Source organism: Etheostoma cragini, chromosome 11 (genome assembly GCF_013103735.1).
Source record: "Etheostoma cragini isolate CJK2018 chromosome 11, CSU_Ecrag_1.0, whole genome shotgun sequence".
Classification (NCBI taxonomy): domain Eukaryota; kingdom Metazoa; phylum Chordata; class Actinopteri; order Perciformes; family Percidae; genus Etheostoma; species Etheostoma cragini.
Genome location: NC_048417.1, coordinates 1,729,286 through 1,757,133, shown reverse-complemented (window position 1 = coordinate 1,757,133; position 27,848 = coordinate 1,729,286). Strand labels below are relative to the sequence as shown.

The following is a 27,848-nucleotide window of genomic DNA, read 5'->3' as shown; positions in this document are numbered from 1 at the left end:
ATCTTCTCTCTCTCTCTCTCTCTCTAATTTATATTCTCTCTCTCTAATTTATATTCTCTCTCTCTCTCTCTCTCTCTAATTTATATCTTCTCTATCTCTCTCATTTATATCCTCTCTCTCTCTCTCTAATTTATATTCTCTCTCTCTCTCTAATTTATATCTTCTCTCTCTCTCTCTCTAATTTATATTCTCTCTCTCTCTCTCTCTCTCTCTCTCTCATCAAATGTCAGGGAATGTTCTAATAAAAATATAAAATAAAAACAAATGACTCTCCCATCCACATGCCTCCCTTCCATACCTCCTTATGAAAGGCTACTCAGTGCTTTATACTGGCCTTATATAAGAAATGAGTGGATTCACCTCGCCCCAGTTCATTCCTGACCTGGCCTCTGGCCAAATTCGCCTCTGTGCTATTAAATGTTAACCATGTGCATCACGAGCTTGCACTGTCTATATAATACACAAGACGCTTTATTAAAAGATGAACTTCAACAACAACCAAATCTTACATTTCAAAATGGGGTTGCACGACGCGCTGGTTGTTTTCCAGAAGATTCAGGCCGCGACTTGGGATAAAAATAGCCGTTTGACACACAGATGGCGACTCTCCGACAGAGTCATGGATGCTAAGGCGGAAACCGATGGGAAACGACTCTTCAGCAGAGACCCAGCTGTAAACACAACTGTCCCATTTGCTCCAAACAGGAAATGACCGAAAATTCAAATTCCACCCCTGAAAGGATGATATGCTGGGAATCAACATGGCTTCTACCGCACAACTTAGTTATCCCCAATAAACTGAGAGAACTACAATTCAAAATACTGCATAACATGTATCCTACTAACTAGTTTAACTCCATAAACCGTACATCGGACATTTAAAAACCACATATCCACGTGATCCCTGGATCCAACTGGATCTCCTGATATAGGCCACGCCCATTTAACCCTAGATTTATTAGTAAAAAATCCTGATTTATCAAAAAACTATTTTTTCTAACTCCTCCTAGACCGTGCCGCTGATGTGCACAGAACTTGCGCAGCCTCCAACTGAGCTTGATGACGTAGATGTGACGTAGCAACCTGTCTGGAAGCTGTAACTCTTCTGGTAGCTGTGCAAGAGAAATCTCAATCATTCCCAATCAGCAGAGATGGAGAGGTAGGTATGTTAGGAGATAACATAGGTACAGGCTAATTACTGCTAACTAACATGCTAGTTAACAATAACGTAGGCACAGCCTAATTACTGCTAACTAACATGCTAGTTAACATTAACATAGATACAGGCTAATTACTGCTAACTAACATGCTAGTTAACATTAACATAGATACAGGCTAATTACTGCTAACTAACATGCTAGTTAACAATAACGTAGGCACAGGCTAATTACTGCTAACTAACATGCTAGTTAACATTAACATAGATACAGGCTAATTACTGCTAACTAACATGCTAGTTAACAATAACATAGATACAGGCTAATTACTGCTAGCTAGTTAACATTAGCAACTAAACCTAAACAGCTGATGGAAGTCCAAGCTGTCTGCGAACTTACCCTGTACTAACCTATTTTTCCAAAAAACATCTGCTAGGGAGCCATAACGAGAGGTACAAGGTAACGGAGCCTTTTATACATTGTTGTGTTTCTTTAGAAATAAACAACGGACAAACAGAGTCTTTAAACGCTTCAGATGTAAAGTTATGTGCTGTCAGAGTGGCGCCAAAATGAATGGGAGTCAATGGGACGCTAACTGCAGGTGAGTGCTAGGTAGCATTAAAATGGCGCCATCGGAGCCCCCTTGGAAATTTCATTAATTACAGCGCCACCATGTGGCCGATTGGCTTCATGTTTCTATAGAAGCACATGCACACCATATCCAGTTATTCCCTCAAGTTTCATATTTCTATCTTATTCCAGGTCATGGGAATTTGAGACAACAGACAACAAATAATAATAACAACAACAACAACAATAATAATAACTAAAACAAACAAACATAGAAGGGTTCTACTGCTTGGCGGGTTGAACCCTAATTATGAGCTAGTAGTTTAGCCACATGTAGCCTGTTTAGCATTGGTGGATATAGCTAAGCTAAGCTAATTTGCCCGTTCTCACAATTACCAATTAGCATTAGCATTGTTTCATTGAACAATAAACCACATTTAATCTACATAAACGGTTCAGTTCTTCATCACACTGTAGACAGGTGTGCTGCATACGTTTATAACACAGTAACTCAGTAACATTAATGTTTAAACTTAATGTTTTTGTAGTACAGTAATAATAACTCTTACCTTGCAGAACACAGACTCCAACTTTATAACCTCCGGTGGCCGCGGAGGGTCAAAAAGGCTCCGCACTACGGCGAGCAAAGGAGCCTTTTAACCGTAAAGCGGTTCTTAAAATAATTCAATAATACAACCATTCATCTGCTGGCCAACATATAACACGATGAACTCGGATTTGTCTATGGGATCCGTGCCCATAGACAGTTAAAGAAAGTCCGTTAGCCTCCACCGGGAAGCTAACGCTAGCTTAGCTAACAGCTAATTCGGCTAACCGCTAGCCGAGACAGCTTGTAAAATACCCTCAAAACTGAAAATAACGGTTTGAACATATAACAGCTGTTACGTCAGTTCTACGTTAGTTGTGCTCATTTAAAACACAATCATTCAATTTATTGGCTTTACTTTTACTGTAAAGTCTTAATTTAGCTGTAGCCTGCTTTCACCACTGTTTAGTTTGAGTAACTGGGCTGAATCAAGCTGTTAGCTAGCGGTTAGCCGAATTAGCGGTTAGCCAAATTAGCTGTTAGCTAAGATGACGTCGTTAGCTTTAACAGCAGAGTGGAACAGATCGTGCCGTGCCGTAAATCCTCGTCCAGCATGATTATCATCTGAACATATTGCACATGCGCAGGACGGATCATGTACCTACAGTATAAACAAAAAAGCATATCGCTACATGACCGTAATCAATAGTAAAGAAACGGACCAAAAGTCGGATTTCCCAACATAGGTGTATGGTTTCTATAAACGGTCATCGCACCACAGCCCGGCTAGCTCAGTCGGTAGAGCATGAGACTCTTAATCTCAGGGTCGTGGGTTCGAGCCCCACGTTGGGCGGCAGTGATTTTGATCAGTAATCAACACGGAATGCGTAATAAGAACAATGCTAAACACATGATTTAATAAGGAAACCACAGCTCTCTGTACAGTTGTTACGGAGATGTAGATTAAATAGACATCGTATTTTGGGGGATTTTTTTAACATGGGGTCTATGGGATTGACTTGCCCCAAGTGGCCACTGGAGGAACTGCAGTTAAGCCCCGGAGCTGCTGCTGCTGCTGCTTCAACAACACACAAGACTATTAAAATCTAGTCTTTATTTACAAAGAAGAAAGAGTTATTAAGAGCTATCCCACATGAGCTATCCCACATGATATATCCATGGTAATTGAGTTTTGGAGGTGTGTTGGTTGTTGTGTGTTTGTTATAGGGCCCCCTCTGAAAAGCTTTTAGTAGCTTATTTGGGGTTCCCATTTCATGCGTCCTGTATATGATTGTTGTGCATCATGGAATTGTGATTGAATGTACAGTGATGACGTGTGAAATAAACGAAACGAAACGATATAGTTACTGGTTCGGCAACCCTAGCACTTGCTAAGAAAGTTAAAAATATAAAAATCACAAATCACATCTCATATCTTAATGCAGACTATACTAGTGTCCTCTGGACTGGGTGTGTAGACTTGACATCGACTACCTTATTTTCACACACTGGACAGAGTCTACTGCTAACATGTGTTTTATAAAAAAAAAAACAGATGCATGCATACACTCTCTATGTAACAATTTGCCACAAAAGGCTGTAAAACCACATGGCTAAAATATCTGTACAAATCCAGATGGAAAAGCATCAAAGAAAAAGGTTATTAAGTCTCAAAGAAACTCAATTTTGTTGTAATTTCTTGTCTGGCAGAACAGCTCCATTATGCATAATAATTTCAGCATCTTACTAATATATTACTTATTACTTAAAAAGATAAGATAAAAATACTTTACCTGACACAACTAGCATTATCCAAATTTAGTATCAGGACAGTCAGTCACTATACTTAAATCTAACATTTGAAGGATTAGAGTTGTGAGATTAAATTCAACAACAGCAAATATATTGTAAAATACCTTTTTCATCTGTGAAATTTCATGTTTAAGCATTTATTTTGCATGAAAATTGCATGTTTCTTTAACTCTCCCATGCAGTGAGGAAAACAAGTATTTAACACCCTGCTATTTTGCAAGTTCCTCCACTTAGAAATCATGGAGGGTCTGAAATTGTCCTCGTGGATGCATGTCCACTGTGAGACATAATCTAAAAAAAACATCCAGAAATCACAATGTATGATTTTTTAAAACTATTTATTTGTATGATACAGCTGCCAATACTGTGAGTCTGTAAAGCTGTGATTTCTGTTAACATGACTTGTCACATCCAGGTTGTTTCCGTGGTTTGAGTTGTCAGGACGACAGAGTCAGGGGTTTGACTCCTTCCTGAGCAGAAAGGGACATCAGGGCTCTAAACGGAGGCGTAGGTTCAAATCCCACTGCTGACGAGAGCCTTTTAGCTGCAGGTTTGATGACGTAGAAACGTCTCCTGCAAAGGCTCAGCTTCGAGTCACTGCAGCGGAGGACGTTGTTTACTTACTTTGTGTTATCACGATGTATTTATTTGGACATCAACGTATTTGTTTAACATAACAAATAATTAAACTTAAATAAAAGCGTCAGGGTGACCTAGCACGAAAACAACAAACAAAACAACACTGTCTAGAAAGTAAGAAATTAACCTAACGAACCAAATATGGCCAAAAGAATAACAGTTGGAAACTGAAACGTACTAATTAAACTACATTAAACTAACTAACTAAAGTACTTATCTAACAACAACCTAACTAAGACAACGTGTGGCTGGCTGGGAGGAGAGGAGGATGAGGAATGCCTGCTGGACCCCCCCCCCACGGCCGCCATCTTGCTCCTTTAAATATCCGCTCCTCGACAGCTGCAGCCAATCGTGGGTTGGGCGTGGCCAAACTCCACCAATCATCCCCAAGCACCGGCACAGGAAACACAGGACACACACACACACACACTGCAAAGCAAACAAATATGACACACACACTGCAAAGCAAACAAATACGACACACACACTGCAAAACAAACAAATACGACACACACACTGCAAAGCAAACAAATACTTCAGCAGTTGTAACAGTATTGTTCAGCAATTTGCTAAATAGTCTTAAAAACATCATGAAACCATCATGATTAGATCTCCCGTCCCGAACGAGGTTTCACCGGTTTTGACAAGGACTCATTTTCACATCCGGACCCCGCGCTGCTCCTTCCAGAACTCAGCGATCCCTCGGGACAGCGCTAGCTCTGCTAGGCCCCTGCACTCCCGGGGGGTGAACCCCACCAGCGCGGTGCCCGTGGTGGCGACCCCCTGCCCCCCCGCCAGCTGGGCCACCCTCGCTGCGATCAGGGACGCTGGCGCATGGCGGTACAGCTGGCCGCCGACGCTGAAACACGGCCACGGATCACCTGCACCCGTGTCCCCCGTAGGGCTTCCCTTCACGCTTTCCACATTGCAGGCGATCTCCACGGCGCCCTCATGTGGCAAAGCCAGCACCTGCACCCCCGGCAGCCCCCCCGGGGCCGACTCCCGGATGGCCGCGGCGATGCTGCGTCCCACGGCCACGTCCTGGGTGTCGATGGTGACGTTGCAGTTCATGACGTATGGACCGGCCCCGACGCCTGCAGGACATCCGCCAAAATCAGAACTAAAGAGACATTTTCCAAATGCTACACTTGATCTGTCTTTTACTTTCTTTGAGAAAAAAAGACTTTAAGTAAAAGGCCCAAAAACACAACAACAATGTCAAGTGTAGGCAGTATTTAGACTATTTTAATCGCTTTACCTTGACGTCACAACGTCCCTTCCTCAGGCACTACTTTTTCTCAACAGCAGAACTTCTGGATTCATACGCAGAAGTGCAACCGTATTAGAGCCCGACCGATATATCGGCCGATGTAAGGCATTTTCCCATCGGAATCGGCATTTATAATAACCGATTTTAAAAAAAATCATCAGAATCATTTATAATGACAAATACATGATTTAGATGAATGAATATTTAAAAAGTTAAAAATGGACGGTCAACCATGAACGTTGGCGTTACATAGTCTGTCCACCAGAGGACGCTCTACAGCGTCCCTGTTAGTGATGATGTTACATAGTCTGTCCACCAGAGGACGCTCTACAGCGTCCCTGTTAGTGATGGCGTTACATAGTCTGTCCACCAGAGGACGCTCTACCACGTCCCCGTTAGTGATGGTGTTGCATAGTCTGTCCACCAGAGGACGCTCTTCCACGTCCCCGTTAGTGATGGTGTTACATAGTCTGTCCACCAGAGGACGCTCTACAGCGTCCCTGTTAGTGATGGCGTTACATAGTCTGTCCACCAGAGGACGCTCTACAGCGTCCCTGTTAGTGATGGTGTTACATAGTCTGTCCACCAGAGGACGCTCTACAGCGTCCCTGTTAGTGATGGTGTTACATAGTCTGTCCACCAGAGGACGCTCTACAGCGTCCCTGTTAGTGATGGCGTTACATAGTCTGTCCACCAGAGGACGCTCTACAACGTCCCTGTTAGTGATGGTGTTACATAGTCTGTCCACCAGAGGACGCTCTACAATGTCCCTGTTAGTGATGGTCTTGCATAGTCTGTCCACCAGAGGACGCTCTACAATGTCCCTGTTAGTGATGGCCTTGCATAGTCTGTCCACTAGAGGACGCTCTACATATGGACGTTACATTAAAATAAAGTTTAAACATTGCTAAAAAGCGTCAACAAAAGTGTTGATTTTTAAGTTTGACAGGAAGAGTGCTGTGGCTTGTTTTGTAAACACAGAGACAAAGTCACCTGCGATATATATAATATAACCCTACAAAGAGACGTTTAAACCTTCCTCACAGGCTCAAACATTCAAAGTCAGCGTAGACTTTCTAACCGCTCTGGCTCACCTGTGAGACCGAACCGTTGCCGTGGTTGCGGCCCAATGTCGGGCCTGATGGACTGCATGTCCGGCGTCTTCTTGAACCAGCCCATCTCCTTCCTCCTCTGGGCCAGCCCCCGCTGACGGGGGGAGTCCGCCCAGCCAAACAGGAAGGCACTGGTGCCCGGGACCCGCTCTGTGAGCCCCTCAGCCACAGCTGGGCCTCGGCAGGAACACATGTTAGCATGTTAGCATGTTAGCATGTTAACATGTTAGCATGTTAGCATGTTAACATGTTAACATGTTAGCATGTTAACAGACGTGTGAGTGCACCGGCAAATGGAGCGCATGTCATCACATGCACGCATTTTAGAGAAGAGCGTGACAGACAAAACACACCTGAGGGTGAGTTACTCAGTCAGAGGAACACACATGAACACACACACAAACATAATCACACACACACACACACACACAAAATCACACACACAGCCTCTCACCCCGAGCCTCTGTAGCACAGTCCTCCACCCCCACATCCTCCCCCAGGGGGTAGATGGGTACCAGGTCCACAGCACCCATGCATGGGTGCCCCCCGCAGTGGGCGCGCATGTCGATCAGCCCGCAGGCTCGCTCGCACGCAGCCAAGACCGCGTCCTCTGTGGGACGACACCACCGCATCAACACCACATCAACACCACACCAAACACAAATACTACACAGTAGAGCTGCATGGTTTTAATAAGATGTGATATTGCAATATTGAGCTTGAATATTGCAATATTAATATTTTGATGTATATAAACATAAAAACACAAAAGTTATGGGATAAAACATCACTTTTGTTGACGCTTTTTATCGATGATTTTAAATTTTTCTAATGTTTTTTGTCACTTTTTTGACGTTTAACACTACGTATCACTAACTTATTAACTTTAGTTTTACAGTTATTTTGGAATTTATGGTCAATAAACCTCATTTATAGGAAATTATACCTAATGTTTGAGTTAGAAAAACAGAAATTAGGAATTATTTACCAATGAAGACAACATGAAGACGACATGAGGACAACATGGGGACAACACGGGGACAACATGAGGGCAACATGGGGACAACATTGGGACAACATGGGGACAACATGGGGACAACATGGGGCAACATGGGGCAACATGGGGGCAACATGGGGACAACATGGGGACAACATGGGGACAACATGGGGCAACATGGGGGCAACATGGGGACAACATGAGGGCAACATGAGGACAACATGAGGACAACATGAGGACAACATGGGGACAACATGGGGACAACATGGGGACCACATGAAGACCACATGAAGACCACATGAAGACAACAAGAAGACAACATGAGGGCAACATGAGGGCAACATGAGGACAACATGAGGACAACATGAGGACAACATGGGGACAACATGAAGACCACATGAAGACCACATGAAGACGACATGAGGACCACATGAGGACCACATGAGGACCACATGAGGGTTAAAGGATTTGCTCCCTCTCAGAGGACTGGAGGGTAAGTAGCTGTCTCCGTCCTTCCCTCCGGAGTAGAGTAGGAACCTAAAACCGTCGTATTTCACCACAGATGTAAAGGTGCAGCACTCACTGATGGAGTCGATGGTGGCCACGATGGTGATGACAGAGCGGTTGTAGTCTTGGTCGTTGAAGATGTTCAGCACCGTGGTCCCCTCGCGTCTACCGCCTGGTGTGGAGGGGGACAAAGACGGAGGTTTCATAGGTGAAGTGCCGGAGAAACCAGGAACTATGACTCGGCGGGGGAAGTGGTTGTGGGGGAAAAATCTCAGAAATATCTGTAAATTAACAGTTTTATGACTGTGAATTTTAACAAATTTTGTCCCTTGTGCGTGGTTTATGGATATATTTCTGTTAATTTACAATATAACAGAAAGCGTTATGTTTTTTCACCATTGACAGTTATTTAACTGAAAAATTCTGTTTGTAATTCCGCTGCCTGTACTTTTGCAGTTATTTTAGGGATTTATTCCTTAGAGTGTAGCTGCTGTGAATACGTAGATTCAGTAATGTGAAATGAAGAGCAGCATGACGAGGAACCACCAGACTGAGGTTAGCGGTCTTATCGTTGGCTTCAGTTGGCTTTGGGTTGTAACGCAGCTTGAGAATAAACGTTTTTTAGGGTTGCAACGATCAATTATTTTCATTGTCTACTAATCTGTTGATTATCTTCTCAGTCAGTTGTCAGAAAATCCTGAAATGTTTCCTCAGATGCCTGGTTTTGTTCTCCACTCAAAGATATTCAGTTTAGAAGTCTTGTGCTCTCTCTCCCCCCCCTCTCTCTCCCATGGAGTCTTGTGCTCTCTCTCCCCTCTCCTCTCCTCCTATCCCTTCCTGCAGGTGTTTCTGGCTCTGGATCTGTGGTTGGAGTCACCTGCTGCCTCCATGTTCCAGCGCCACACCCTCTGCTGCAATTCTCCATGTCTCTGTCTGTCTGTCTCTCTCTCTCTCTCTCTCTCTCTCTGTCTCTCTCTCTCACCCCCAACAGGTCAAGGCAGATTCCCCCCTACCCTGAACCATGGCTCTGCTCCAAGTTTCAGCTTCTTAAAAGGAAGGTCTTCCTTTCCTCTGTGGCCTGGTGCTTGCTCTTGGTGGGTTTCTGTAAATAACATCAGAGTCCGGTCTAGACCTGCTCTTTATGGAAAGAGCAATGAGATAACTGGTGTAGTCATTTAGTGCTATACAAATAAAATGTAATTATTGTCAGAGGACAGATGTAACCAGAAAACATTCACGTTTAAGAAGCTGCAATCTGGGAATGTTTTTTTAATAAAAAAATGACTCAAGCTGATTATTCAATCATCAAAATAGTTGGCGATTAATTTAAATGCAAACAATTAGTCGATTAATCCCTGCAGCTGTGGTTGAGTGATTCGGATTACATCAGATGACCGATTGTCTCCAGTCTCATTTGATTCAAGACCTGATCCAAACCAAAGTGCGCTTACCTTCAGCGTTGTACAGGGCCGCCGTGGCCACGGTCTCCACCACGTCCGTCCTGCGAGCCTCGGACACGTTGAGGAGACACGCCACCAGCCTGCCGGCCCGGGAGGACACGGCCATGCTGCTGCCCCGGGAGGACAGAAGCACCAGAGACACAAAATAACACCCCAAATCCCAGAGAAGATTATTTGGAAAAAAGTTTAGTGCATGAAGTTTAAGAAATAATGACTTTTTTTGTCCGTTTAGTGATGTAATAAGTGACACATCACATGTTTTAATCAAAATTGTAAAATTACTTTTTATTAACTAAAACTAAGTTTTATTGTGTGTTCTCTAAAAGTTGGAACGTTCTAGAACGTTCGTTTTTGGTTACAGCGAACGTTCTGTAAACAATAACGAACGTTCTAGAAACTAAAAACTGTCAGCACTGACTGTCAGTGCAATTACAGAACAAGTTCCAAGTCCAGCTGGAGTAACTTACTAACTCGTGTGCAAGTGAAAACAACATGTAACGCTAGGCTGTCGGTCCATAAAGTAACGCCATACCTGCGTTAAAGGAAATTCTCCTGCGTTGCACCACGGGAAATGTGTGCAATTCACGGATTTCTGTACGTAAACACCAACTAATGCACTAACTTTAGAGCAGCTACTGTCTGTTTCTTTAACTGTCTATGGGTCCACCACATAGCCACTGAAACGTAGCCTGCACAAGTAGACTTTAGCACGTGCAGCTAAAGATGGTTCACTCCTGTTTTCAGCCTACTGGGAAACTCGGGATTACTGAATGACGCTAAATTATCAGCATGAGACGTAATTTGCACAACGTTGTAACTGCACTTTATTGTGCGTGAATGTATGTATGTATGTGTTCCTTTCTGCATTTATTTCTCCATTTTATTTTATTTTACCCACATTTCTTCATCCTCAGCCCTCGACTGACGTAAACCGGAAGTAGATGGGAGTGTACCATCTTACTCGCCACACTCTCTGGGGTCAGAGGTCAGGAATGCTTTAGGTTTCCTGGCAGTAGCCATGGTAGCATGATAAACAGCGCCCCTTTGTGGTAAGAAACACCCAAAGCATAGCTGTCAGAATTAAAAATATGAGTTTATTCTGAAAATGCAACGATGAGAATCTGACGACGGATTTAGCACCGCGTGTAATGGTGAGTATTTCGGCTTTAGCTCCATGGTTTGTCGTTAGCTGCAGCTACTGTGATGCTAGCTCAGAGCTAGCTCTAGCTACCTAGCTCACAACAGCAGTAGCATGGAGTGACTGCGTTGAGAGAGAAAACGCCAAATCATATTCTTATGTTAGAGTCCAGTCCATGCACCCCGCTCGAGGACAACTTCATCCTAAAAACTGCGGCCACAACGATGACCTCCGTGGCAGAGACCACCTCCTCTGAACCTCCTCCGGGGCTGCACGTACCAGCCAGCCGAGATGCACGCTCCAGGAGCCCGCGGCAGAGGCTCCGGAAGCTGCTCGCGGTGCCCGGGTACGACCCGAGCCGAGTGAACGACCTGCTGCTCCTCCGGCCTGACGCGGGCGGTCAGACCGCTGCAGACCCGGAGCAGGAGGCGAGCAGCAACGCGCATGTGGTGTTTTTCCACGGGGATATTCAGGTGAGTGGATGGAGGGGATACACACACATGCATGCACTCTGTGTGGGGTCAACGGTTCTCCATCATGATGATGATGATGATCATGATGATGATGACTGACCTAATGGTTTTAATCACACAGTTGTTACCCTAGTTGTTGACACCCACGTCAACACGGATGGGTAAATAAAACCCTCAAAGCCACAAGTAGAAATGGCCTTCATTTACATCCCTCGCCTTTTAAAGGGGGGGGGGGGGGGGGGGGGGGGGGGGTGTTGTGGAGATCACACCCGTTTAACTTCTTCCACCTTTACAAAGACACATCATTACAGACTGGAAATAAAATGGATTCTGGTATCCCAAAGACTGCCACACTTGGTACAATTATATGGAAGTTGCCTCGATGGTTGGTGCATATAAACATGTTGTTGTGGGTGTATGATGTTGATGGGAATGGAGGACCCGAGTGCAGAGAGCTTCCATGGGGAAGGTTTAATAAAGAGAAAAGGTAAAAACCAAGAAAATGTGTTCAGCAAAAACAGGCAGGTAACTATTCCAAAATGAGGTAAAAACACACGGGCACACCCAACAGAACTAACGACCTGACACAGGACGAGGACACACAAAGACTAAATCCAGAGGGCAACGAGGTGACAAGAGGGCTGGGAAACAGGTAGAGAACATCAGGTAATCACGGGAGCAGGAAGAAGAACTAGAGACCAGACTTCAAAATAAAACCGGAAACAGAACATCTACAAGCTCAGACCAAAAATACCTTTTTATACAATACAAAAAACGCAAGACATGACAGAACCAGGCTAAGAAATGAACACAGTAAAACAGACTACCACATTAAGATAGGACAAAAACACCAAACCATAACACATATTAGTGGTACAAGCAGGCAAAATGGGTGGACATCTAAACGTAAATGTGCTGTATTTATATAGCGCTTTTCCAGACTTAACTGCTCAAAGCGCTTTTACATCTACAGGAAACATTGACCATTCACACACATTCATACACTGTGGCCGGGGCTGCCGTACAAGGTGCCACCCCACCCCTATCTATCATGGACTGTCCTATTAGAGGCCTGTTTGTTTCTTTTTTTAGTAAGTGGAATGGACACCTACAAATCCAGTATAAAAAGGTTAAATGTCACCAATGTTTTTCTAAAGCTTATCTTGCATTGTCCTCATTTGCAGTCCATTCCAGGCAAGTGTTAATATTCCCACGGTGTGCTGCTATCTGCCAGGAGACGTTTGCATGTGCAGGATGCTACGCCATGGTGATGTTTCCATGTTAATAAAATAAATGAAGTCACTGTTTTTAGGATCTGAAGAGAGGCTGCTGCTGCTGCTGGGACTCATGAAGTGTGTCAGAGAGAGTGATGTTTTCAGAGGATGTCAGGCTCTCAGGTCCAAGCTAACATCTCTCAGAGAAACGAATTATTTGACTTTGAGTAGATGTTTTTTGTATAATTCTCTCTGTATTTCAAGTGTTTAGTTCAATTTTAGTCAAAGTGGAATTAACACTCCTATTGAAAACAGATGCAGAGCGACAATAGGTATATGTCATATTTTACATGTTGTTCCAGTGTGTAGAAGTTGTGTACTGCAGCCTTAAACTGTGTGTGTGTGTGTGTGTGTGTGTGTGTGTGTGTGTGTGTGTGTGTGTGTGTGTGTGTGTGTGTGTGTGTGTGTGTGTGTGTGTGTGTGTGTGTGTGTGTGTGTGTGTGTGTGTGTGTGTGTGTGTGTGTGTGTGTGTGTGTGTGTGTGTGTGTGTGTAGAACTTTGAGGAGGAGATGGCTCTGCAGCTCGAAGGGGCCCAGTGGCTCTCCTGGAGTCTGGAGCAGGTGGCCCTGGTCCTGGGCCGACGCTTCCCCCACCAACACGTCTGGGTGGTCCGGGCCTCCCGCATGTACCTCCACAAGTTCAGCTGCTACCAGAACTTTGTGGAGAGCAACATGTTCGGGGCGCCGGAGCACTCGCCCTACTCACCTGACACCGGAGTGTTTCACCAACTCAGGTTTGTTGTTGTTTTTAACTCTTTTTCTTCCTTTGTTTACCCAACATAGAGCATCTGAATCACGTTGTATGAGTTAAATCCCATTTGGTCACTTGGGGGCAGCAAAACGATCTTTGGACTCAACTCATGTAACTTTTATCATGTAAATCCAATATTCGTGTTCTTGTTGCTCTGCTTTGGTCCCTACCCCCTCCCGAGGGAAATAGTTAACTAAATGCTCCACTGTGTTCCCCAGCTAGGCGCTAACGTTGTCTGTCTGCTGAGCAGGTGGTGTACAGTGTGTTATAAAGGCACCAGAGTTACCAGAGGAGCGGGAAGACATCGACTCTTGTCCAGCATGTGAAATTTGGGACAAAAACAACTAATTGGGGGGGGGCTGTTAGGGCCCGGGGTTTAATCTTGTCCGACAGCCGGTTTACTACAGCACCTCTAATAACACAGGTAACGTAGAACTAGCACAGTGGGACAGATATTGGAGAATGATGAGGAATAAGCTGCTGCCAACGTCGCAAACAGGAAGTTAAATAGCCCGGCCTCCTAATCAGCCAATCAGCAGCGAGCGATCAGTCTATAAAAAGGTTTGACAACAACACGAGAGCTCTTACTTTCACGTGATTACAAAATATGGCAAGGGGCCCTACAGGGGTGCTGAGATAAGAGCTATGCTCCCACCTCGTTAACATCACAGGAACATACCCCAGCCCCGCTGTGTGTTTGGGGGCGCTATGGGGGGACGCTATGGGGGGACACTATGGGGGGCGCTGGCCCCGTCCGAGCCCAGTCACTACACAACTTTGGCAGTTTCCAGTAGGTCTGACGAGTATCCTAAGCCCCTAAACATGTGATTGCGCAGCAGAAAAACAACACGTTCCTCGCATTTTCCCCAAATAATGGTGACAGTAGATCGTAGTCGCTGACTTCTTAGTGCATCCGGTGTGAAGACCTCTAAACGAGCTTTACCAAATGACTGCATGGTGATTGTGTTGCGTTGATTAAAGTTAGCAGCAAAATCACTGGGATTCAACAGATCTGGACAATAGACATGTGCTTCAAAAGGCAGAATCCAACATGGCCGATAGTTCTCAACCCTGAATGCAGGATTTAAGTTGCTGCCCCCTGGTTCCTGCTTCAGTCGGCCACCAACTAAACTAATAGGTATAAATCCTCTTTTGTACCCTCTGCTCAACTCTGTAAAGAATAGGTGACGTCTGCACATAAGACACTGGGACTTAAACTTTTAATGTTGTATTTATTTCCCCATTTTGGTCTGATCCTGTATTTTTAATCCATGTTGTTGTCTTTGTTGTTATGTGCTCTATGTCAACTTCTTGCTACTGCAGCAAAATGGGGACAAATAAAGGTCTTGAACTTACAGTTGTGTCCTCCTTGCGCTGAGTCTAACGCCTTTCTGGTCCCAGGGCCCTGCTGAGCCACGGCATGGAGCAAGCCAACTTACCGCACCCCCTTCAGCCACAAGGAGGCGCTGACAGCATCCCCCCTGGGTTCTCCTTGACCCTGGTGGGCTTCAGCAAAGGCTGCGTGGTGCTGAACCAGATGGCGTACGAGCTGGCCGGGGCCCGCTCAGACCTGAACATGTCGCCCTTCGTCAGTCGCATCTCGGACATTTACTGGCTGGACGGGGGGCACCCGGGGGGCAGCGAGACCTGGGTGACCAACAAACGGGTCTTAAAGGAACTGGCTTCCTGCGGAGTGTCGATCCACGCCCACGTGACCCCGTACGAGGTGCGTGACCCGATGCGGGCCTGGGTGGGCCGTGAGCACGGGAACTTCATTAAGACCCTGGAGGAGTTTGGGGCCCGTCCGAGAAAGAAGCTTCACTTTGAGGACGAGCCCCACTCCATCAAAAACCACTTCAGGGTCATTCAGGAGTTTTGAGTTTGGTTCCGATTGGTCTCATTCGCTGGTCTTACCTCATTGTAACGGTTTAAGGGCTCAGTATTTAGAGCATGTAACAGATGCTGGTGTGTGTGTCGCGTCCTGCTGCTAAATGCACCTGTCCTGAGTCTGATTACCCAGAAGCCTTTGCCCCGCCCCCTGCTGCAGGTAGGTCCACTATCCTCCATGCTTAGTGTAAACCTTTTACATTTGATTCTGGCTCAAGCTCCGTAGAAACATGACCGATGTGTGTTGTTTACTCGGCTTTGGCTCATGAGGAGACCTTTCCTAATTCCAGTTGCACATGATTAAGTGTAACATGGTGAATTGTTTTAATTTCGGCATTATTTTTAACTGAACTTAAAGGTACAATGTTGAAGATCGCAGGTGTGTTCCTGGATCTCAATGTCACTCGTTCCATTGGCTGTAGACGTCGCTCGTGTCTCTCTCCGTTCGGTCAAAGTAACCGTTTACTCCGGAGAGAACAGCACGCCGCTTTACAGATAAGTGAGTTACAGAGTAAGTCAGACGCGTTAGCTCCGCTGGCTGATGGGAAAACGCCGCTAATTGTGCTAATTGTAATACTGCGAACGCGTCGTCATGGTTACCTCGTTCAGCAATAGCCAGTAACTAAGCATTTACTTTAACCCTCGTGTTGTCCTCGGGTCAAACTGACCCGTTTCAAAGTGTTCCTTATCAGAAATATGGATTTCTTTCAACTGAATTGGCCCAAAAATAACGTGGATGATTCCATGCATACATTACTTTCATGTGGGTGTTTTATTTAATCTTTTAGCATTTGAGTTTTTTTAATGGTTTCCAAACAGTACCCGTGCTAAACTTTGACATCTTCCCATCTGAGATCCACTCAACATCCTTTCATCTAAACTATAAGTCAAAATAATTCATAAAAACTTACGTATAATTTGATATAAATGAGGTTTGTTGACCATGAATTCCAAGAATAAGTGTAGAAGCTGTTATTAAACAGCTTATTTAAAAAAGCACCAAAAGCTGAAAAAAGTGAGAAATAAATCAGAAAAAGCAACAAAAACATCGGAAAAGCCCCCCCCCAAAAATCATTTTCAATTTTGACCTAGAAGGACAAGTTCATGGTTAACGGGAGGACAACGGGAGGACAACGGGAGGACAACGGGAGGACAACAGGAGGGTGAATGGAGATCTTTGAGATCATTACTTTAACTCATGCTTACTACATTGTGTGTTAACGTGCGCTTGTGTCGAGCTACTTTAAGACGTCTGAATGTCTCATGTTGACTTCTTGATTGTTTTCTAAATGTTTGGCTAATTTATGTGGTTACCAACCTAAAAAAAGGTTGTGTAGTGGTTCCTTTACTTTGATCCCAACACCATCTCACTGCTAGGTTAACTCTGCAGCCGCTCTGGAGCTCTAGGTCACACCACAGGCTCTTCTCTTAGCAAATGGGAGTTGAAGAGCTTTGAATTCCTCCTTCTGATGAAGATCCTGGGGAGCCTGAGGAGAGATCTCGTCAAATTCTGTTAATATAACGTTGCTTTGACCACGGAAGAGGATTAGGGCCACTGGTGAAAAATGTATGGGAGTTCTGACTTTTAATTTTTAAGATTAAAGTCAGAATTCTGAGATTAAAGTCAGATTTCTGAGAAAAAAGTCAGAACTCACATATTTTTCATCAGTGGCCCTGATCCTCTTCCATACTTTGACATGCAGGCCCATTTAATATCATCTCAAAATATGAACTGAGCATGTTACATTAGCAGTAGTCCCTTTGGTTGGCTCTTTTCCTCATGCCTTACAGTTTAGACACTACTTCAAATGACCTTATAGCTTAACAATTGTTCTAACTAACTAACTACACTCTCGTGGTTATTTTCCCTTGTGGCAGAAATGCGTGATATTCTGAACTTTTTGTCCCTTGCAATGTGTGAAACCCAGGTCTGCTGTGCGACTGTATCAGCATGTGTTAGTTTCTAAGTGATGTAGTCCAGTCTGTGTGATCTCTATGTAAGAGTCTTTGCACTATGCCGATGGCTGCAACTCATTTGGCTGAATGTGACTTTAAATCATTCCATTAAGTTGACTTCTTGTATGCTGTACTGATTAAAGATGAATTGCTTTATTTAAAATCATCGGCTTGTTGATTGGCACACACTGTCACCATGCTGTTGTCCTGGTAACTGTTAGAAAATACAACCGAGACATTCGTTCGTCACTTGTGTAACGGAGCTGTCTCTAATCAGCAGGTAGCAGCAGTGTGGACGGAGTAGGACATTGAAGAAGACAATGTCCTACTCTGCGATTGACTCAAGACAACAAATAAGACATAAAACACTCCAACAGATATTTTCTACAACCTTTAATGAGCTTTTCCAGTTTGCTTTGTGACGCCTGCAGTTCATCAGAATACAACAAGGATTAGGTCTTTTTTTTTATTTATTTTTTTAGTCATTTCAGATGCAATCAGAATGCTCATACACTTAAAAACAAGTTAAAATGCAAAATAAACAAACATGTGTGGGACATTTATTTGCTTATAGCTGGTTTGACAGCAGCCTACAGAGTCCTTCAGTCTGACTGCGCTCACACACAACTAACAGGAATGTTGGGCGTCATCGAGGGTGCCCCACCTTGTGAGGATGACGGCTTAACACAAACTCACACACGCACATGCACACACACACACAATGAGTGACTAGATGTTCAAGTGGCGGACAGACAATGCCAGCAAACAGGATCCACTTTGTCCGAGCCCTTCGAGCATGCCGTCATCCTGCAGACTGAGACCCTGACATCAGTGCCCTGCAAAACCAGTCCAATCTCAAGATTACGCTACACGCCACGTCTTAAAATCTCTTATTTACAGATGCTGCAGCATCTGGAAAGCTCTCCTAGTTTCTGTACAACTGAGCCGGGTCAAATCATCTCAAGACCCCTGACACCGGTTTGAGAGGTATTAGAAGGTCTTGAGATTCAAGCTTATTTCCTTATCCAGTAGCAGAACAGATGCTGGGACATCTTTAAGTTCACTTATCCAAATCTGTGAACAAGCTCAAGTAGAATCTGCTAACTCTGTGAGATTAGATCACTCGCTGAGATGAGAACCTGTTCCAGTTTTCTGAGTCTGACAGCATGGCCGTGGCTGGAGACGCCCTCTCCCACACAAAGGCCGTTGTACCAGCTGGTGACAACAACAACAACAACAACACAATGTGGTCTTATTCGGTTTGGCACCTCGGAACAAAAAGCGAATGTTTCACTGGAGATCAAGAGCAAGTTGCCAGCTCATTTTTTAACTTATTCAAGTGAACAAAAGACGGCAAACCCCGTGAATCAATAGCACCTCATAATTCATATTCCACGTTATACAGTGGTTTGCTTCTTGGACAAACGTCCGTCTCTCTTTCAAAACAACACCAAACTCATCATTTCTACTTTCTCATCACCCAAAAAGCCTTTTGGTGCCTACGTATCTTTACACTCAACTTAACAGGACTAGTTCAACACTTTGGGAAATGCACAGATTTCCGAAAACAATTGAATTATTCCTTTAAACGCTTCTTTCAAGACTGATTTCCAGATATTTACTCCTCTTCCTCCTGCCTGACACCACCTGACTCCTCTCCGGCTTTACTTCCCTCTACCATCAACTAACTCTCCTTTGCTTTCTTCTTCTTCTTCTTCCTCTTCTTCTTCTTCTTCTTCTTCCCAATCCACTGCAGTCAAACATTCCCGTTTCATATTCACGACACTAGAACCACAACAGGTTGTTTTAAATACCTCCAGAATCATCCTCATCCACCATGATCAACACTTCCTTATAATAAGACACATGAGCACATTATTTACACAAAAATATAAAGTACAAGTCCAGCACATAAATAATAATAATAATAACAACAACAACAACAACAATATTAGGCCTTTAAGAATAACATTAAGAAAACAAAACAAAGCGAGCAGAGAGTGAGCAGCATGCCCTGAGATGACATCTTACTTCGGGCACCCTGAGCCAACGGGACGGGAGTAGTTTTCAATGAAAGGACACCGAATGGCTTTGGTGATGGTCTAAAAAACACCGGCCGCCCCCCCAGGAACGAGCACCCAGACAGACTTTCATCAGTAGCTCTTTGCTTATGGGGCCAACACGAGTGGTGATGGCGTAAGTGCTGAAGTCGTGCTTCTCTCTTCCTGGCCAACAGAAGAGGAACTCGCAGCGTGGAGAGGAAATCATCGGAGGAAGTGTAGGTGTGGCGTGTGAACGACTGCGTGAGTCACCGGTGGTTTTCAGCCGGTTCAGGTTTAGGTTTCTGTCTCACTACAGAAGGATGCACCAGAAAGCCATGAACACCGTGATCTGTTGCTCATGTTGGGATCGGAACAATCCATCATAAGCGTGGAAGACGTTGAATTCTTTAGAAGGGGAATATACTAAGGTTGGAATCACAAAAAATGAGTATTTATATAAAACCCTGAGCTAAGAATAAACCCTTGTGCTACTGCAGACATGGAGAAAAAGACATGTAAGGAATGTATTAGGTGTGTGTGTAGCTCAGCCTTTCTGCTGGGTGTCTTATGTCCACGAGGAGCTTGGAGGGGGAGTACAGCAACGTTGCAGGTAGTAAGAGATGGAGCTAAGGCAGAGGCGGCATCATGTGTCCTGATATTTTCAGTTAAATCGTGACTGAATGACATATACCTAGACACAGAGCAAAGAATGGGAGTCATAACGTTTCCCATAATGCAGCTGTCCAGCTGTCCCTTGTTCTCTTTGACTTGCAAATAAGGACATTCATCACACTTCCTCAAAGCAGAGGTGCTTGTCTCCATTCTCACACACGTTTCCGCTCAAGCGGAAGAACACTTCACTTCTGAGGTTAAGGCAGAGCGCTGCTAACGGCAAGGTTGTTAGAAAATAGATTTAAAATGCACAACAGAAGCCTTGCATAGATTTACCTAGAAATACTGCACGCTAGCCGTCACCAGAACGGGAACCACGACACTCAACACACAGTTTTAAACAACAGTGAAAAGGTACTGAATACTTCAGGTTAAACACACTGGATTCATTAAGAAATACTGTACAATTTACACAGGTTTTAACAGCGCTGGACCAGAGAAGGATCTCAACGCTGTGGCTGGTTATCTTTGGCCTGAGTGGTCCATCTGGGAATTTAGAAAATGAATGGAATATAAACACACCCTAAGGGACCGTTCGGTGTTTAAGGAATGAACCACGGGAGGAAAATAGGGGAGGGTCCCCCCCCTTGACGAAGACCCGCCCCCCCGGCACCCCTTTTCAGCCTAAAAAAAAAAAGTATATGAGCGATACCTGCTGTGCTAGTTCGTCCGGTTTTCTCCATTTCATTCCAAATCATATAGTGGGTAACCTGCAGGGGGAGGCGGGGGAGACGGACGAGGACCTAAACGCCACAGGCCGCTGTGGACTCGTCGGTCTTGGAAGCGGTTTCAGAAAAGCGGCTGCATGCACAGAACATAAACCGGTACAAGCCGACAGCTGTCTGTGGACACGGAGCGGGAACAATGTGTCAGAGGAGACCGTTTCCTGCTCGTCGGTCAACGCTCAATGATCGGTTAACGTTTTATTTCACTGGCCCGTTAATTAGCCTGAAGTAAGGGTTACACTGCGAAAAAGGGGTGTCTAAAAACAAGATAAAAACACTAAATCTGAAGGAAAAGGTGGTCCGAACCAGGGATGATCGGTCCATGCAGCGACATCATCATCTCACTTGACGAGCTTGCTTGATTTAAGGTTATAGTGTAAACACTTAAAATAAGAAATTCAAAAAGAAATTTTCTCAAAACAAGATAAATTATCTAACACTTCTAATTCTAAGTTTTTTTTACCTTGGTAAGAACCAAACAATTTGCAGTGTAGCCAACGGGCAACAGAAGTGACGTGGTGGCTGGCGTCGGGTGTGTGTGTGTGTGTGTGTGTGTGTGTGTGTGTGTGTGTGTGTGTGTTGTGTGTTTGGGTGTGTGTTGTGTGTTTGGGTGTGTGTGTGTCTGCAGTGCTCAGTCAAGTCAGCAGAGCAACACCGCTCCACCCACCCCCCAAATCGAAAAAGAATGGTCCTGAATCCTGAATCCTGAATCCTGAATATGGTGTACCAGTTTGAACAGAGTATACAGACGACTGGCCAAGCAGGAGGTTGTATTGGACGATCTATGAGAAAGCAGAAGTCACGTATGTCATTACTGTAAAACAACAACAGTGGCTCTCTGTTTATCTTTGCCAAGCGCAAACAAGAACAGAAGGCATCAATACATTGTTGGGGAGGGTCATGCCATTTTCTCCCCCGATCATGTTGGAGGGTCATAGAAATATGGATTACTGGTGAAAACCGCTCCGGTAGCCCCTTAAATAACAAATGAACAGTCCCTAAAGTACGTTTGTGTGGCGACAGCTGGTTTTCTGGAGGCTTAAAAGAATTTAAAAGCTCACAGGAGGAAGTGGGCGTCCCTGCCTTACACTTCAGTTCCTCCCGTGTCACGTCTTCAGAAGTCCCCGTCTCCGGCAGCGGGCCTCTCCTCGTCGAAGCGGAACCTTTTTGCGTGAGAGGGCGACTCCAGGAAGTTCTCCTTGTCCTCGGGGTCTTCGGGGGAGGCGGCCCACTTGGTGCCGCAGCTCCTCTCGCGGACGGTGCGGGTGGAGGTGCAGTCCGGGCTGAGACAGAGCTGCCACAGCCAGGGGTGGCTCATGCACTCGGCAGCGCTGGGCCGGTCCCTGTAGGCCGAGCACAGCGTCAAATCTCCAACAAACATCATCGTTAGTGGTTCATTTGGTTTGGTTTTGGCTGATACGCAATATATATTATGCGATATGATTCAGGATATTGGAGGGAATCATTTTCGAATTTCAATTTTATTTATAGTATCAATTCACAACAAGAGTTATCTGGAGACCCTTTACAGATAGACCAGGTCTAGACCACACTCCAGAATTTACAAGGACCCAACAGGTCTAGTAGTTTCCTACAGAGCAAGCAACAGGGTCACAGTGGAGAGGAAAAACTCCTTTTAGGCAGAAACCTGGGACAGACCCAGACCCAGACCCAGGCCCAGGCCCTGACCCAGGTTCTTGGAAGGCGGTGTTTGACGACCGGTTGGGGTTAAAATGAAGCGTGGCAATAACAGTCCCAAAAAATAATAGGCTCGAAACTGGAGGATTTGGCGTCACCTTTGACCTTTGAAGTAATAATAATAGTGATAACATAAAGTAATAATTCAAGCTACACAGCTCTACAAAGGAGGAAATATCTCTCCATTCCCGTTCTCGTTACAAACCTGGTCTACAAATTGGTATCGTTATTCTCATTTTCATTGAAAGTTATTAAAATAAAAAATAAATGAATGACTATTGTGGGATTTTTCGAGGATTGGTGGAAAGTTCAAAATAAATCACGCGAACGGGTTTCTACTCTGGGCTGGATGGGGTGTTGGGGGTGTTGGGGGTGTTGGGGGTTTCTACTCACTCGGGGGTTTTGACCAGCAGCTTGCGGATGAAGTCCACAGCCAGCTCAGACACCCTGGAGAAGGCCTCCCTGCTGTAGTCCACGTTGACCTGGGACACGTTCAGGTACGTCTCCTGCTTGTCGTCCCCGACAAACGGAGACTCGCCCGTCACCAGCATGTAGGATATAACACCCACACTCCTGAGGAACAACAACACACACACAGAGAACACAGTCACAACATGTACACACACACACACACACACACACACACACACACACACACACACACACAATGATAACTAAATCTGATTTCCGTAATTTTGACCACTACAAAAGTCAGAACAAAGGTGACCATTAACATGATTACCCAGACTGTAAACAGCTGTTAGCTTTAGCTGAGCTACTTTGTGGTTTGTGGCTTCATAATGACCCCCCTTCATTTTCATCTACAAAGGATTTAGTGTAGGCTTCAGATGATGCAAATGACGACACATTTCCCGTCACTGCCAGTGTGGCCACTCACCATAGGTCAGTGGCTGTTGTGATTGGCTCATAATTCAGGATCTCAGGAGCTGAATGAAGACATGAAAAACCAGTCAGTTGCCATTTGATATTGCAGGAATGCCTTAATGTGGTTTCCTGCTGTATCCTTTCACACCGCACGGTGTTAGATTTCACCGCTGCTGACATGCTGCGCTTCTGTTTGGGCTTTGATATTGTTGTGTTTAGTCCTCTACTTATCTGTTTCAGGAATGTAGAAAAACATGGGAAGACTGGGCAAAAAGTGCGGGACAGCGGGGTTGTATTTAAAGACAATGGCTCTTGGCATGGTGAAATCATGCTATTAATAACAGCCTTATGCTGAGGATTTCTCAATAACCATTAAAAGACTGACAGGTTTTTTCTCTCAGAGACCTTTAAAAGGCATTACACAGGAGCCCTTGGACTCTGGAGGTGGTTTCCAGGCTGAATGGGGGTTTGTTGGTGATGGCGTCTCCCGTTGGATGTTTTGGAGTAATCAAAGCGTGTTTTATGAACGTCACCTTACCCACATATTCAGGTGTGCCAAGAATCTCTCTGAGCTCTCCAACCGCACCCAGTCTGCGTGCCAGGCCAAAGTCTACGATCTTTATGTCTCCGGGAGGACACAGGCTGGTCAGGAGAATGTTCTGCGGCTGAGAAAGAAGCAAAGGGGAATAAACACCATGCAGAGAGCAGAAGTGCGGGAAAGTACGTTAAGTACTTCATACTCATTACACAACATAAGTCAGGTTCTCTTTGAACACTTGGTCAATAATAACTGCCCTCCAAGGACGAGGTGTTTACCTTTGTGAAAAACCTCCTGACCACATGACACTGTTCAAACATTGCTGTAGTTAAACTGTTGCATCATTCTCCACAAGACAAGTTACTGTGCATCCAGTACAGCACGAGCTCCTGATGTTACTGAACAACCAGCATCTACTGCGTGTCAAGATCTCTGGCCTTGTGAAGTCTGCGGTGGCATCATGGGTAATGTCTCCAACACTGGGATGCATCTGAAACTGGGAATGCCCGGTAACAAAGCCCTCATTTCACCCCCTGTTGTTAATATTGCAGGGGTGTAAAAATCATAATTACTTATTTTTTTTTTTTACACGGTGTTGTTGAGCTTTCCCACTTTACTTGGGCCAGAGGGTTGCTGTTAGCAGCTCTAATCCTACTCCTGGGTTTAACCGTGTCATGGGAACAGGAAACAGCCAAGCACGGAAGTGGGCAGTTTGTGATAGATTCCCTCGGCTCCAGCTACAGTAGTGCATGTGACTGTGTGTGTGTGTGTGTGTGTGTGTGTATGTACAGACCTTGAGGTCTAAGTGCACCAGGCTGCTCTGGTGGAGATGGTGGACTCCCTCCAGAGTTTGCCTGATCAGACGAGTGATCTGGGACTCTGGCAGCAGCTCCTCAGACACGCAGTGGTCGAATATCTCTCCACCGGCCGCACTGGACACGGAGAAAACACACCGGTACACACACACACACACACACACGCACACACGCACACACACACACACACACCAGATTGTCTACTGAAATTTCCAGTATGAGTAAAACAGGGTATTATTATTTTTCCATTGATAGTATCTGAATACTGTCTGTTATCTATTACTCATATATCATATATGAATATGATCACCACTATTGGGCAATATTCAAATGTGCAATAGGCCAAACTGCATATCGCACTGTATATAAAACCATAGTTATTTCTATTATATCTGCATATAGTGTCTCAGAGCTGTTATTTTACATACAACATTACTGTTTATTGGCAGTGGAAAAGGAGTTGCTTTTAATCTCGGACACGTGTATAGTGACATAAAGTGCATTATTTTCTAAATAACAGGCGGCGCTGTGACATTTCCATGCAGTATTGTACGTGATGCACTTTCACCAAGAGAAACAGTGATATACTGTAGTCATGGGCGGCAGGGTGGGACCAGTGGGTGCAGGGGCCAACCCATCGCCAGAGGGCCATTGGTTTGATCCTACATGTCCTGGCAAAATGTTAATTAGCAAGAAAGCACCCTCCATCCTGCTGACTCACTGGGAAGCACCGTCAGCCAAAGCCTGATTTTATAACCATTTCAAGTTATTCAGGTTTGTAATTTGTTATTTTGCTTAACCCTGTGGGAGCTGTCCAGACTGTCTTAGATCAACGAAGTACTGTCCTTGCTCTCGAGAAGGGATTAAAATGTCTCCAACAACAACAACAACAACACGTAATAGAGGTGTGGTTGGAAAATGACAGCAATGCACTCAAGACAACCCCTGTGTGCTCTTAATACTAACATGGGCTCACGTCTAGTTTCTGTTTTGATGGTACACAGAAACAAGATGTACGTCAGACAAGGAAGGACAGTTCCTTTGAAAACACGACTGAATGTGAACGATCAGGAGGTCAGAAGAACCTGATACCTAAGACCACGTTCAGTCAGGAGTTTCGGCTCTAAGCTGTACAGTAATTTAGCCATCCTGACAAACCTGTTAGGAGGAATGAGGATTACATGGAACAGCAGCGAGTTTTAAGACTGGACTAGCAGGACTTTGCCCTTAAACACTGCTGTCTGTGCAGGTTTTTACTTGTTTGTTTATACAGTTTATTGTCCGTCTGGATTTATTTTATAAAAGCTTGTAAAACATCAACCCTGTGGTCTACAGTCAAGATATGAACATCAGTTATTTTAGGACAAACTGGGTTATTAGAATATTTGGGTTGCAGTGAGGTCACTTGCATGTTAAAAATGGTTGTAGGGCCTTAAAGACAAATAAATAAATAAAACAGAACAAGAATCTTCCAGATATGTATTGATATCACAGACAGATAAGTAATGAATAAGCCATTTTACTCTCTAAAACTCTTCTCATATGTCTTGGGAGTCACACTGGGAAGAAATAATCATTATAACTTAAACAGTTGACAAAATAGATGCATTTTTACAAAGAAAGTCAAGACGCTTTTACTCTCATGACATTTACTCATGCCAATAATAACATAATAATGTCATATTTATTGATATTACACCCACAGCAATGCTACACAAGCAACTGTGTGTCAAATATGTGCTCCTCTTGGCCTTCCATACAGCAAATTGGCCTTTTTGTCCCATCTGGCTTTCCATACAAGAGGGGTGACGTCATCTCCCATATATGGGCATACTGGGGCCTCTGTTTCCCTAAACAACAGAGAGGAGAGACGGAGCCGCGAGCTAGCGGCAGAAATGAGCCAAAACGCAATAAATTATGGACATAAAGTGGATCCATCTTGGATGTAACAGTGTGGATTTAAAGCCCAACGACCCCCAAAGAGGCTGGAAGTTCAAAGGCTCAATAGAAAATCCCCCGTAGAGGCCAGAAAGACCCGGAAGAGACCTCCGTAACCGCTAACTTGTCAGGTTTTAGACGCAACTTTTGGTGAGTCGCTAGCCGTTATGGTTAAAAAGTGATTAAACTATGAATCAGAGGTGCTGTTTCTACTCGTGGGCGAGTGTCTCGGTCTCAGGAGGTTAGGGAAGAAACACTTAGCCTCGTGTTAGACAGGTTCAGACCTCGTTAACTGGGATGTGCCACTGGTTTGGTTGGGAACTCACTATTCCAGCAGTAGGACGATGTCGTGGTCCGTCTCGTAGGCCGCGTGCAGGTTGACCACCCGGGCGTTGTTGCGGGCCGCCTCCAGGACGGCCATCTCGTGGATGACCTCGGCACGGCAGTCGCGGCCTCGCCTCCTCTTCCGTAGAAACTTGGCGGCGAACACTTTCCCCGTGGCCTTCTCCACACAGCGCTTCACCACCGCAAACTTCCCCCTAGGAAGCAGGAAGTGGGCATAGGGTTTAGGTCACGTTCATTTAAATTTAGCCCAACATCACAAAGCAGAAGTTTGCCTCAAAGGGCTTTATAATCAGGACAGCAAACGACACACTTGTGCGCTTTGACCCTCACATGGGATAACTAGAAAGTAAATTAAATTCAAAGAAGCTTTATTGGCATGACCATGGTGACATACAGTATTGCTAAAGCTAATAAACAGGGAGACATTGGTTACGTAACTAGAAAGTCTCCCATAACAACTATTTCAGATTTAATTTATTTCATTCAGTAAAAGATCTAACAGTCTCCAAATAGTGAAGTTACAGGCCTTTGATTTCTTATGTATCAAAACATCTCCTCACTATCTGCCTGTCCCCTGAACACACTGTAAAAAACATCTCCTCACTATCTGCTAGCTGTCTGTCCCCTGAACACACTGTAAA

General features: G+C 44.7%; 3 protein-coding genes, 1 long non-coding RNA gene and 1 other non-coding gene across 7 annotated transcripts in view; 2 read left to right on the top strand and 3 right to left on the bottom strand.

The window, feature by feature from the left end:
- Nucleotides 1-3,305, bottom strand: part of LOC117952567 — a 14,760-nt gene extending 11,455 nt beyond the window's left edge. Inside the window, exon 1 of the long non-coding RNA XR_004658452.1 lies at nt 3,054-3,305. This is a non-coding gene — a long non-coding RNA (uncharacterized LOC117952567). The remainder of the gene's footprint in view (nt 1-3,053) is intronic.
- Nucleotides 3,055-3,127, top strand: trnak-cuu. Its single transcript has one exon. It is a non-coding gene; the product is annotated as a tRNA-Lys (tRNA).
- A 1,104-nt stretch (nt 3,306-4,409) lies between the features above and the next one.
- The window catches only part of stk17b (serine/threonine kinase 17b (apoptosis-inducing)), a 30,976-nt gene continuing 7,537 nt past the window's right edge, over nt 4,410-27,848 (bottom strand). For 2 of the 3 annotated variants that reach the window (XM_034884943.1, XM_034884944.1), the window contains exons 3-8: nt 27,189-27,401; nt 24,903-25,041; nt 24,110-24,236; nt 23,585-23,633; nt 23,080-23,259; nt 22,097-22,331 (exon numbers count right to left, since the gene is read on the bottom strand). In XM_034884943.1, the coding sequence (XP_034740834.1) occupies nt 22,103-22,331; nt 23,080-23,259; nt 23,585-23,633; nt 24,110-24,236; nt 24,903-25,041; nt 27,189-27,401 (937 nt within the window). In that variant the 3' untranslated portion in view covers nt 22,097-22,102. Of the gene's footprint in view, nt 4,421-22,096; nt 22,332-23,079; nt 23,260-23,584; nt 23,634-24,109; nt 24,237-24,902; nt 25,042-27,188; nt 27,402-27,848 lie in introns of those variants that run through there. The other variant, XM_034884942.1, reaches the window with a different exon arrangement.
- Nucleotides 5,337-10,184, bottom strand: ftcdnl1 (formiminotransferase cyclodeaminase N-terminal like 1). Its single transcript, XM_034884946.1, has 5 exons — nt 10,063-10,184; nt 8,688-8,783; nt 7,562-7,717; nt 7,090-7,278; nt 5,337-5,819 (listed from the first exon to the last, which is right to left on the bottom strand). Exons 1-5 carry the CDS (start codon nt 10,175-10,177, stop codon nt 5,383-5,385), a joined length of 993 nt encoding a protein of 330 aa, XP_034740837.1. The 5' UTR covers nt 10,178-10,184; the 3' UTR covers nt 5,337-5,382.
- Nucleotides 11,002-16,054, top strand: c11h2orf69 (chromosome 11 C2orf69 homolog). Its single transcript, XM_034884945.1, has 3 exons — nt 11,002-11,682; nt 13,451-13,689; nt 15,108-16,054. Exons 1-3 carry the CDS (start codon nt 11,368-11,370, stop codon nt 15,583-15,585), a joined length of 1,032 nt encoding a protein of 343 aa, XP_034740836.1. The 5' UTR covers nt 11,002-11,367; the 3' UTR covers nt 15,586-16,054.

What these genes read in the sequence shown, in the direction of transcription:
- ftcdnl1 (XM_034884946.1), bottom strand. Translation starts at nt 10,177, where the DNA reads ATGGCCGTGTCCTCCCGGGCCGGCAGGCTGGTGGCGTGTCTCCTCAAC. An exon ending in GGCCCTGTACAACGCTGAAG is followed by an intron (nt 8,784 to 10,062) that starts GTAAGCGCACTT and finishes CCTCCACACCAG; the next exon opens with GCGGTAGACGCGAGGGGACC. An exon ending in CTGTGCTACAGAGGCTCGGG is followed by an intron (nt 7,279 to 7,561) that starts GTGAGAGGCTGT and finishes GCCGAGGCCCAG; the next exon opens with CTGTGGCTGAGGGGCTCACA.
- c11h2orf69 (XM_034884945.1), top strand. Translation starts at nt 11,368, where the DNA reads ATGTTAGAGTCCAGTCCATGCACCCCGCTCGAGGACAACTTCATCCTA. An exon ending in TTTTCCACGGGGATATTCAG is followed by an intron (nt 11,683 to 13,450) that starts GTGAGTGGATGG and finishes GTGTGTGTGTAG; the next exon opens with AACTTTGAGGAGGAGATGGC. An exon ending in GGAGTGTTTCACCAACTCAG is followed by an intron (nt 13,690 to 15,107) that starts GTTTGTTGTTGT and finishes TTCTGGTCCCAG; the next exon opens with GGCCCTGCTGAGCCACGGCA.